Source organism: Cucurbita maxima, unplaced genomic scaffold (genome assembly GCF_002738345.1).
Source record: "Cucurbita maxima cultivar Rimu unplaced genomic scaffold, Cmax_1.0 Cma_Scf00030, whole genome shotgun sequence".
Classification (NCBI taxonomy): Eukaryota; Viridiplantae; Streptophyta; class Magnoliopsida; order Cucurbitales; family Cucurbitaceae; genus Cucurbita; species Cucurbita maxima.
In genome coordinates, this window is record NW_019272046.1 from 2,360,104 (window position 1) to 2,371,417 (window position 11,314).

The window sequence follows — 11,314 nt, forward strand, 5'->3', positions numbered from 1 at the left end:
GGAGGAGGAGGAGGAGGAGGAGGAGGAGGAGGAGGTTGTGAGCAGAGTAACACCCCCATCTGGAAATTACTTTCCTTCATACCCTTTATCCAAGCATCCACCTATGTTTTTGAACCACAAAAATCAAATCATCTATCTCTATCCAAATGGATTACTGCTAATTCACACCTCCCACTTGCTTTCTTTCTTAACTTCTGGAGCTACATTGTCCCATAAGAATCCATTTTCGCCTCCAATCGAAAGCTTGTCGAGATCTACGTCTACTCCGGGTCTCAAAAGAGGCTTCATATGTGCAGCATACTTATCTGAAATTCCATGAAGGTACAAAATATACGAGTTTTCGTAACCATGGAGCAATATGTTAAAGGAATAAAAAGAATGCATTTGTACCTGCTAAATTGTGAAGTGCATTCTCCGCAGCTTGTTGTCGAGCATCTTTCCTCGTCTTACCCAATCCAACACCAATTTTCTCGCCAATAAACAAAACCTGAACCGAACATTCAGAAACATGAAATTTGCAATATTCTAACACAATTTATTTCCACAATCCCTAGAAAATCAACAATCCACAAAGATTTTCCTTTTCTGATGCAGAAAAATATTATTTGTTTACTTTTAACGCTAAATGTAGCAAAAAGCAACTTAAATATAAAAAATATATTCAATTTTGTTCATGTACAGTTGAAAATTTTCTATAACGAGCACTTTTTCACCAACCTCAACTGAAAATTGCAAATCCTTGCTGGTATTGACAACAGTTTTGAACTCAACCTACACAATGAGGCAAAGTGAGAAAAAACAAGGTGAGAAGCAAAAACCGTTTAAAAAACCGACACCCTGTACCTTTGAGCCGCATCTACGACCAATTTCTTGTAGAACTCCGATGTATAAAGAGGGCGGAGGTATAGTAACTTTCTCTGCTTCAGGTTGTTGAGATTCTTTGTTATTGCTAGATGCTTGATTTTGAGATATAGCAATTCCTGCCAAAGCTTCAGTCAAGTAAGACGATAAAAATTAAATAAGTCGAGATCCTGGAATATAAACTGGTAGAGGAAAACCTTGTGGATTATTGCTGAATGGGATCTGATGAGACCGATGTTTATCAGCTTTTGAAGCTTCGGATTCTTGAATAAATCCTGAAGATCGACTTTTGTGATGTCCTTTACTAGAGTCATCATCCACGAATGAACTTCCTTGCACCTGTAATCCGGATGCTGATAGTTGTACGGGCATTCTGGGGAGTATAGGGGGTTCACCAAAGTTCGGAGCCCGAAGATCAACACCAGGTTTCGTAGCAAGGAGTCCTCTCTTCATGTCATAATCACAATCAGAAGAGAGATCTCGTCTGACAGGGGCTCCAAGCAAACCAGGCTCTAAAATAATATGCAAAAATAAATGAGTTCTACTGCTCTTTTGATAGAAGCGAGTCAGGTAAAACCGTCACAGAATGCCAAAATGGAATTTGGTTTTTCACTTTAAAAGAAAAACGTTAAGAGAAAGTAAAAATATTAGAGGCCCATACTTTGAGAAGGCAGTAGAGGTCTTGTAGATTTTGGTCCAACAACATTTGGATTTGGAGTAAGCAACTGAGAAGTATCTGCTCTTAAAACTGTATGGCTTGTAATAGGATTATTAGCCATGTCTATTACATGCTTATCATCCTGAAGTGTCAAGAGTTATATAAAAAGCCCTTCATTACTCACTACTCAAAATATGAAACGTTTGATAGACTCGCACATACAAAAAACTCACCGGCTGATTCAATCTCCTTTCCACTTCAACACCATTCATTCCTTCACCAACTGGAGCATTCACAATCTCATTGGGTACAAAACCAGCTTCCTATCAATAATACATCAATGAAGCAATTAATAAAAATTTATTCCACCAACGATTATAACGGTAAGGGTGGATATTCTTCGTCTCAAATACCTCTGACATCATATAACTGCTCACATCAAGAGCAGGAGGTAGATCAATGACATCATCTTCATATGAAATTTCAAGAATCCGTCGCAACAAACTCTCATCGAATTCTCTGTATAAGGGCAATAAGATATGATTAGGTTTAACAAACGATAAAGGCAGGTGTTCGTGTGTTGGTAGGTTAGCACAGCTATTTACACTTACTTGAAGTAACAACCCCTGACATTACATGCAACATTCCTTGCCACGCAGAGGACAGGGACCGCGTTTGCTGTCTATCAAAAAGAAATATCACATTATTAAACACTCGATTGGTCTTTATCTTAATTTCTTTACTTGAAATAAAAGAGAACATTTTCACACCTCTGCTTGAGGAGCATAGTAAGGAGTAAATGCTGGAACTACATGTACACGTGGTTGGTCTTTGTCTTCCCAAACCTTTGAACGGTCATCAATAACCATTGCCATCTTTGGATGACATGTACCGGATTGGAAAACATTCAGCAAAGATTTCTTAGAACCTGCCAAGTCCCCCAACCTAAGTTATTGGTCTTAAGTTCCCCCAAGAAAGTAAGGAAAAAATGAAGATCACTCTCCTCTTCTACTCGCAGGATTCGTACTACTTCAAGGATTAGTAAGGAAAGAGAGAGCATGGTTGAAGTGGGAATATGAGGAAAAAAAACATAAATGCAAGGATTAGTAAATTTAATTTATTTTTAATCAATAAAATTTTATTTATTTTTAATCAATAAAGAAGAAAGGTGCTGAACTTTGCGCCTCAGGGCTTCATAGGAAGGCACACACTTAACGCCCCGCCTCTTAAGTGCACCTCGCCTTGCTGCGTCTAGCACCTTCTTAAGTGCACCTAGCATTTTTAAGGCGAGGCAGATCTGTGCCTAATGCCTAGGCGTACACCTCAAGACCCTTATTAAAACACTAGCTATTAAGAAAAGGATTTCTCACATCTCTAAATAATCAAAAATATTAAAGGAATCATCATAAAAATTGCAAAAGTCTTCTTCACAAGGCGGGTATGAGTGCTGGCATCAGCCATCAGGTAACATAAGTGAATCTACAACCCGTATGCTGTAGGCTGTTCCAAGTTACCTACTTATACAATCAGTGACTTCTGGTTCAGAATAGGATTAATTAGAGTTGTTACCTGATTTGACACAAACAACACGGTCAAGAAGCTGCTTTGTTGCAATCAGGTGTGCTTCTGGATCAAGAAGCCTCCACATTTCTAATGCATAATTTCTTTCAGCCATGGTACACACGTAAACTTCAAATCGCTTACGACCCCTAGCAGTCAAATAGCTTCTTAAGTCTTCCCATGCGGGCCGTAACCTCACAAGAACACTGGTATCACGAATCTGAAATGAAAATACGACTTTAGAATGACAAAATATTTCCTTGAGTCATTACGGTGGATAGGTTCATCCCAGTCACTATCTCCGTGAATTGTATCATATTGGTTTTCTTGTGTTCATTTTTTTTAAAGTTCAACAACATGAGGAGGTTGGGATTCAAACCTCTACTTATGCCTTCACCACTTGAGCAACACATCCCATGATTCATTGAAAAGACTATGTCCACATGTTCTTCCTAACTATTTAAGTTAGGTAACCGATGTTAAAGGTTAAAGCATATATGTGTTTTTCCTATTCAAAAAAGAAAAAGGACGCAAAGACGAAACAGGCTACAGATTCGTATCCTCTAACTGTTCGGAGATTTGAGCTAGATGTCCTCCATTCAGATTGCTTCCAAGATAACAAATCATTATTTAGAATCAAAATTTGTCAGTTCTATTCTTCTCATCTTAAATCAGTATATTGAAATGCAATGCCAAAATAGATCCAAGAATAATAATTACGTTTATAGAAAAGGGGAGGAAATGAAAACAATAACAATAATAGAACGGAACTATTGGCACAACACGAGAATAGAGCCAACCTCTGGATTGATGCGAGTAAGAACAATATTCTTGTCCAGCAATCTAATTATAGGACGAACTACTTTCTCGCAGGTCCCGTTTAGGGGAGGAACCTCCTCCAGCTGCACCTTATAAATCCTCCCATTATCATTTACAGTGTCGTTCTCAATATACTGTTTTAGCAGCAACCGATCTTCCAGGTACCGCCTGAGTTCAGCTGACATTCCAGATACACGCAATGGATCTGTTTCCCGCGTAAGCCAAACTCGAAGAGCTTCAATTCTATCTTCAAAAGATTTCATAGTGTTTGCTACAATAAGAGTTTCGTCTAGATCAAAAACGATCGCAAGACACCTGAGATTTAGCATTCCTAAACAGGATACATATAGACCACAGGGCACCGCAAAACACCAAAAGCACGGAAAATTCTTCTGCTTGCTCGGCATCGCAACCAGGTGAATTTCTTCGTCCCCAACCATCACAATTGCTGTCTGTAAGTTCAGATGAGAACATCAGAATCCAACTTACGAACTAACTTCACTATCATACGTCCTCTACACTCCAAATTCACAGTTTCATCATTTAAAAAAAAAAATCAACAGAACCAGAAATCAGTATTCACGTCACACATGCACTTTCATACATATATTTCCTCTCAGAAACAAAACAAAACATTCAAAAAGGGGAAAAAAAAATCAAGAAAACGACTTGACCTTCAATTCATGGAAGCAGGAGTAATGAAGCTGGATCAAGTGAGGCTGTTCAACAGGTAAGGAGGATTGGAGCTTACACCTGAGAGAAAATGAAGAAATTGTCTGAAGAACTGAAAGGGGAGGGCATCTCTCACTGGGCGGCGATATGCGGTGGATTCTAATCTCGTTGTTCGGAAACTGAAAATCCTGGTCCGTCGCCGGAATAGCGTCGAGTTCCCCAAGACGCACGTCGCCGTGATAGACCACCGATTTGAACCCTAAGCGGCTCATTCCGACACAAAATCAGGAAAACGTGCAAAGAAATCAGAAAGAGAAGAGGAGAGAAAAATGTGTGAGGGAATTGTTAGAAAGAGTGGTTGAACATAGAGTTTCTCTGTCTCTTCTTATTACTCTTCTCGACAGTCTCTCTCTCTCTCTCTCTCTCTCTCTCTCTCTCTATCTCAGTCCCACCACCAGTCTCTCTTCCGCTCTTTCTCTCTCTCCTCCTAGTTTTCTCTCTTCGTGGCCTCAGCCCTTTGGTTTCAAACAAATGAGAAAAACAGTAGCGGCTTCGTATTTATAGGCGTCACGGTCCAGCCCGTATTTGTAAGTTGTTAGGGAATGTGGAAATTACGACAAACTTCCTATTTTTCTTGTTTTTCTTAAATTAAAATATGTTATTATTATTATTATTATTATTATCTTAAAATACTAAAAAAAAAATTAAAAAATAGATGAACCTATTCTTACTTTATTTCAAATATATATTTGAACTTAAAAAAAAAAATTAATACCCTTTAATTTTTTTAAAAAAAAGTTCAAGGCAAGTAGCGGGCTATCCAACCATGTTTTCAATTAGAGAAAACACTTGCCCAAACTTAAGAGTACCAAGCTACTATTTTCTAGATACCGAGCATGCTGTTTTTTCGGACAAATAATGGACCTACGGAGCATTAAACTCTTTAAAACTTGTTCATACACAGCTCGGCGGAGATTACCCATATATTTTGTAGAATGGATTTGTTAAGAACGAGGTTCGAACTTACACGGGCAAAGCACAATTGATTTGAAGTCTTCCTCACCCTCATCAACATTAAAAAGTTTTATCTTTAATGGTATAAAGTTTGTAAGGGTCAAATTGTGGAGATTAAAGAAGATCAGGATTAAATCTCGGCCACAAACGTCTCTCGTCAGTAGACTATAAATACCCACAATATGTTAGGTAAAAATGGATGAATGTAATTCAGATTTGAAATTTAGACATTTCCCTTAGAAATCCGAACATTATATTTGCCATTTTAAGTTTCAATCAATTCTGGTGGTAAAATTGCATCCAAGTCATTCAATCAAGTCTTGATCAGTTCGATTGTAGGGTGACTCATTCCAAATCTTGATTTTAGATCTTTGATCGTAAGAGGTAATCTAATTCTAGACTTATGCCGGTTGATCCAAATTTTATATAAGGAGGTATTAATTACTTTAATTCAGGTGTTCTTGCTCCAAGATGATTGGGTTGAAGATTAGGTTGCATTATCATTTAACTAATTGAGTTCTAAGGGTGAGCCTCGAGTAAAAATTAGAATTTCAATTCGAGGCTTAAAAAGCTAAATTCTTCCACCAAAACTAAACGGATTTTGTTGTGCCTAAAATTGTAAAGGATGGACTAATACTATGAATTCATGATTTATGATGAATATGAAGTAAATAGGAGCATGTTTAGGATTTAAAACCAACGACAAAGATAAAAATGACGAAAACGCCCTTTTTAGACATTCTTTTATGTTTTATGGCTCAATATCTAATTATGATGACTTGGATAATTTAGTCATAAATATGATATACTTGAGTACAAAATTTTATATTCATGTTTTGAAATAGGGCACTCAACAATATAGAGCGTCGTGTGCTTAGGTTGTGCACTTAGTTTTTTTATGACGGACCTTCTAGAACCAGAACTATTAACGTAAGACTTTGTATTAGCTCTAAGGTTATAGCGAAGAACATCCACCCTTCCTTCTTCACAGTCACCATCAAACCCCCTCTTCTCTATCTCTGGCTCTTTTCTATCTCGACTCTTTTCATAGAATAGAGTCATTGTCCTAATTCTAAAACCTCTATCTCGTGTCTCTGTAGTCCACACTCCATGGTTGTTTCTCAATATCGAGCGGCTAATGGTTCTCCTTTATTTGATTCTACTCTCTATCGATCTTTTGTTGGCGCCTTTTCTGTACTTGACCATTATGCTAAAACGTGCATTTCTATATTAAAATGGATCTGGAAAAATATTTGGAAAAGCAAAGGGCATTAGGTAGCGTTGAAAGTCTTTTCGCTATCACAATCTATTTCAATGATGAAGTTACAATTTTTTTTTTTTTTTTTTTTTTTTTTTTTTTTTTTTTTTTTTTTTTTTTTTTTTTTTTTTTTTTTTTTTTTTTTTTTTTTTTTTTTTTTTTTTTTTTTTTTTTTTTTTTTTTTTTTTTTTTTTTTTTTTTTTTTTTTTTTTTTTTTTTTTTTTTTTTTTTTTTTTTTTTTTTTTTTTTTTTTTTTTTTTTTTTTTTTTTTTTTTTTTTTTTTTTTTTTTTTTTTTTTTTTTTTTTTTTTTTTTTTTTTTTTTGTGAAAAAAATGAAAGATTGAATTGGTTTATAATTTTTATTATTTAAATAAGATTTTTTTTTTATATTATACAAAATTATTATTATATATATAATAAATAATGGAATAATGTAATATATATTTGTTAAAAAAAAATTATCACTAATATATTATTCAAATAAAAATAAACATTTTATGGTTGAATTCGAGAAAAGGCACAACATGACCCTAAGTGATAAAAGATCACGTTATTCCAAATGTTTCAATTGAACCTACTACACGATTTAAGGCCAAGAAGATAAAACAAGCATTCATTCTTTATCTACAAAATTGGATAGGCTTCGTTCAACAATTGTTTCATGTGTTACAAGCTGATTCGATTAAGGAAGAATCATTTGGAGTTTCAGAATTGAATATTTGCACGTTAGTAATGAATTAAGTTGTTATAAATTGCACTAGATTGATAAGTTACACGATTAGTGTTCTTACCTTAAATTGCACAGAACACTTAAGGAACTATAAGGGAAAGTAAAAGTAAAATTCAAATTAACTTGTTGATCAAGATCTGAGCTAAAACATTTATTTGAGATTCGAATCATTTCACAAGCAAAATTGATCATGTCAAAGTTTTAATGATTCTAAACATGCAATCTAAACTATATAGAATTGCCAAAAAACATAACCTCGGACGAAACCAGAGCAAAAAATAAAAAATAAAAAATAAAAACACCAAAAGAAAAAAAAAATGGTCCATCCTTATCAAGAAAAAATAAAGAAAATTATAAATTAGGATATTGGCCAAATTATATAAAGTAAAGTATTTTTAGTATTCATAATTAAGTGTTCGGTAAAAATAAAAAATAAATAAAATAAATAAATGATAAATTTGGTTTTTACAAATTTTTAATTAAAAAAATTGAATTTTAATGCTTTCAAAAATGAAAATTTGTTATGATTTGATAAAATTATTTATATAAATATTTTTTTTTTATATTATAGTTTTATTTAGTCCTAAAAACTAAATTATAAATTTATTGAAGTTAATAGACATCAAATTTGAAATTGAAGAATAAATAATAACAATAAATATATATTTTTTAAAGGACTGGCTGGTCTCTGTAGCGGGAGATTAACGCCGTTAAGTCATTTTTTTTCCTTCGCTTCTTGTAATAACGACTGGAAACGGTCGAGAAGTTGCAGAGAGAAAGATTCGCGCGGTTGACTATTGCCGGCCGCCGGAGGGAGAAACAGATAACGCCAACGCCATGTCAACCATTGCCGGAACTCCTCCGTTCGACGACGACGACGCCATCGGATTCGAATCTGGCCTCTCTTCTCATCGATTCGAATCCTCTACCAGCTTCGAAGCCGAGTCCGCTGCTGCCGATTCTAGCGGCGACTCGCCACTGATCTTCGGGAACCAGTCGTATAACCAGGGAGACGACGTTCCGCCCAATCCGCCTACGAATTTCTCGGCCGGTGGAGGACTCTCGAGTTTGTCGCCTGAGCAGAACAGCGAGGGCTTCGATGGAGGTTTTGGCGAATCGGACCGCCCGATCCTCTCCTCTCCGACGGTGATGGAACCGGAGGAAGGATTTCCTTTAAGAGAATGGCGCAGGTGAGAAATAGTTTGAAATTCTTCGCGATTTTAAGATTTTCGTTAGTTTTTTTAGATCAATCTGTGAATTAGAGAGCCATCGGCATCGTCGAGTTGCATGTTCTCTGAGATTAAATCCCCTGCGAACTGAACTGCAATTTTGCAAGTAATTCTGTTCTTATTGTTACTCGTTTTTTCTCTTTTTCTCTTTTTTTGGTAAATTTAAGCTGTGAATGGCAGATTGAATGCGATTCGATTGGAAGAAAAGGAGAAGATGGAGAAGGAGCTTTTGCAAGAGATAATTGATGAGGCTGATGAGTACAAAATTGACTTCTACAGAAGGCAAAAGATTGCTCTAGATAATAGAAAAGCTACAAATCGGGATAAGGAGAAGGTGAATTTGCTAGAATCCTACAACTTTGTTAAATTTCTCCCCATTCTTATAGTGAAAACTGTTCTTGTTCTTCTTTAACATAGAATCAAACAAAATTTAGTATCATTTTGTGGGATGTTGAATCCGTTTGGCTCCTGAATCTATGATGGATTTTGTGGAATGTTGTTTGTAGGAATTTGAACACAAATCTTGCTATCACAACATCATATTAGAATCACTAATTAGTTGTATATTCACATCATTGTGTGAGATTTTACTGTGTGAAATACATATACATGCCCAACAAGAACCTAGCTCTCAACCCGGTCAAGGAACAATATTCTCGACTACGAGTTCAAAGGTCCGAATCCTAAAGTCACTCGTTGTTGAACAAGCATTCGATGCTCTAACCTTTTGTTGTTGTAACAGCTCAATTATGATTACTTTTCTGTGTGTGTTTAGCGCATATAGAATGAAAAACATTTACAAAATCCCCATTCATCCATGTTTCTTAAATCTTAACTCAGATTTGAACATCATATGGCAGCAATATGCAGCAAACCGAGATCGGTTCCATGCCGAAGCTGAGAAGAACTATTGGAAGGCAATTGCAGAACTAATCCCCAATGAGGTTGCAGCCATAGGACAAAGGGGGAAGAAAGACAAGGAGAAGAAGCCTCCTGGTATTGTTGTTATTCAGGGTCCCAAGCCCGGAAAACCGACCAATCTTTCGAGAATGCGCCAAATACATTTGAAGCTCAAACATAACACCCCAGTTCACATGAAGCCTAAAACAGACCCTGAAAGGGACTCTTCCGCTGCTGGCGCAACGTCGACTGCTAATTCGGTTTCTGCAGCTTCAACAAAGACTGCTGCTGTTGCAACTTCTGAAGGTACAACTGCTGCTTGAAATTAGATATCATACTCCCTGTTATGTGTGTTCAAGAACAAGTAGCTACCTCTCATGGATCTTGATGTCTAGTAACAGTCAGGCATATATAGTCAATAAAGCACTTCAAAAATGTAGCGATCTTTGTAGGTAGAGACACAAAAGGCTTCGAAAATCAAAATCCGAGCACGAATATTGTGGATTATTGTATTTGGATGGTTGTAACTGCTTAGCTTTTCTCTTGTTCTGTGAATATATATGGTGTTTCTATGCTATATAACCAATGGAGCCTAGATAACTTTTGGTGGATGTACTACAAAATTTGTTTGACCGTTAGTATTGTTTTAGTTTTTAGTTATTTTTTCATTTTTTTTTTCATTTTTTTTTTAATTATAAATCATAATTGTTTCCTAGTTTGAACGAAACCAAAATTTGAAAAAAAAAGTCAATAATTTTTTGGGCTTTCAGTAGATTTTTTGGAATCAAAATTGTACGTTTTTTGAGTCATCCATTTTTTTTGAATACCTATAGTGTTTTGAGTTTAATTTCGATTTGATTATATCATTTCAGAAATTGCATTGTCATTAAACAATTTTTATCGTTTAATCGAATAAATTAGAGTTTAATACCTACAGTGTTTTGAGTTTAATTTCGATTTGATTATATCATTTCAAAAATTGCATTGTTATTAGATAATTTTTATCGTTTAATCGAATAAATTAGAGTTTAATACCTACAGTGTTTTGAGTTTAATTTCGATTTGATTATATCATTTCAGAAATTGCATTGTCATTAGACAATTTTTATCGTTTAATCGAATAAATTAGAGTTTAATACCTACCGTGTTTTGAGTTTAATTTCGATTTGATTATATCATTTAAGAAATTACATTGTTATTAGACAATTTTTATCGTTTAATCGAATAAGTTAGAGTTTTTAAGTAAGATAGAAGAAACGAGGTGGTTTTTCCAGTAAAAGAAAAAAAAAACAGATGTAGATTTTGCTATATGTTTAATTACACTCAGAATTTTGGGTGAAATTAAATAAAATATTCATTTTTTTTTCATATTTAAAATATAAAACATATGAACTTTCCGCTATGATTTCTTTTCGTTATTTGTTTTTGTAAATGATTTTTTTTTCGTTTGTCTTTGTATTTTTATTAAGAATTAAATATATATATATATATATATATATATATATATTGTAAAAAATGATGAGATCCAAAAAAAGAAATTGTGAGAAAAACAAACCTAACCTCTTTTTTTTTTTTTTTTTTTTTTTTTTTTTTTTTTTTTTTTTTTTTTTTTT

General features: G+C 34.6%; 2 protein-coding genes across 3 annotated transcripts in view; one reads left to right on the forward strand and one right to left on the reverse strand.

Annotated features, from left to right (window-relative positions):
- LOC111466191 (RNA polymerase II C-terminal domain phosphatase-like 2) overlaps positions 1-4,842 on the reverse strand; it is an 8,008-nt gene extending 3,166 nt beyond the window's left edge. The window contains exons 1-13 of one of the 2 annotated variants that reach the window (XM_023110775.1): positions 4,573-4,842; positions 3,880-4,350; positions 3,089-3,299; positions 2,290-2,447; positions 2,131-2,201; positions 1,933-2,038; positions 1,753-1,842; positions 1,523-1,661; positions 1,059-1,373; positions 844-956; positions 718-771; positions 391-487; positions 169-305 (exon numbers count right to left, since the gene is read on the reverse strand). In XM_023110775.1, coding sequence (XP_022966543.1) covers positions 169-305; positions 391-487; positions 718-771; positions 844-956; positions 1,059-1,373; positions 1,523-1,661; positions 1,753-1,842; positions 1,933-2,038; positions 2,131-2,201; positions 2,290-2,447; positions 3,089-3,299; positions 3,880-4,350; positions 4,573-4,842 — 2,232 coding nt within the window. Of the gene's footprint in view, positions 1-168; positions 306-390; positions 488-717; positions 772-843; positions 981-1,058; positions 1,374-1,522; positions 1,662-1,752; positions 1,843-1,932; positions 2,039-2,130; positions 2,202-2,289; positions 2,448-3,088; positions 3,300-3,879; positions 4,351-4,572 lie in introns of both variants that reach the window. The other variant, XM_023110774.1, reaches the window with a different exon arrangement.
- A 3,452-nt stretch (positions 4,843-8,294) lies between these two features.
- LOC111466256 (clathrin light chain 2-like) lies at positions 8,295-10,278 on the forward strand. Its single transcript, XM_023110863.1, has 3 exons — positions 8,295-8,762; positions 8,982-9,135; positions 9,662-10,278. Exons 1-3 carry the CDS (start codon positions 8,410-8,412, stop codon positions 10,022-10,024), a joined length of 870 nt encoding a protein of 289 aa, XP_022966631.1. The 5' UTR covers positions 8,295-8,409; the 3' UTR covers positions 10,025-10,278.
- Positions 10,279-11,314: the final 1,036 nt, after the last annotated feature.

Excerpts from the sequence above, each read along its gene's own strand:
- LOC111466256 (XM_023110863.1), top strand. The coding sequence starts at position 8,410 with ATGTCAACCATTGCCGGAACTCCTCCGTTCGACGACGACGACGCCATC. Across the intron at positions 8,763-8,981 it reads CCTTTAAGAGAATGGCGCAG|ATTGAATGCGATTCGATTGG; the intron begins GTGAGAAATAGT and ends TGTGAATGGCAG. Across the intron at positions 9,136-9,661 it reads CAAATCGGGATAAGGAGAAG|CAATATGCAGCAAACCGAGA; the intron begins GTGAATTTGCTA and ends ATCATATGGCAG.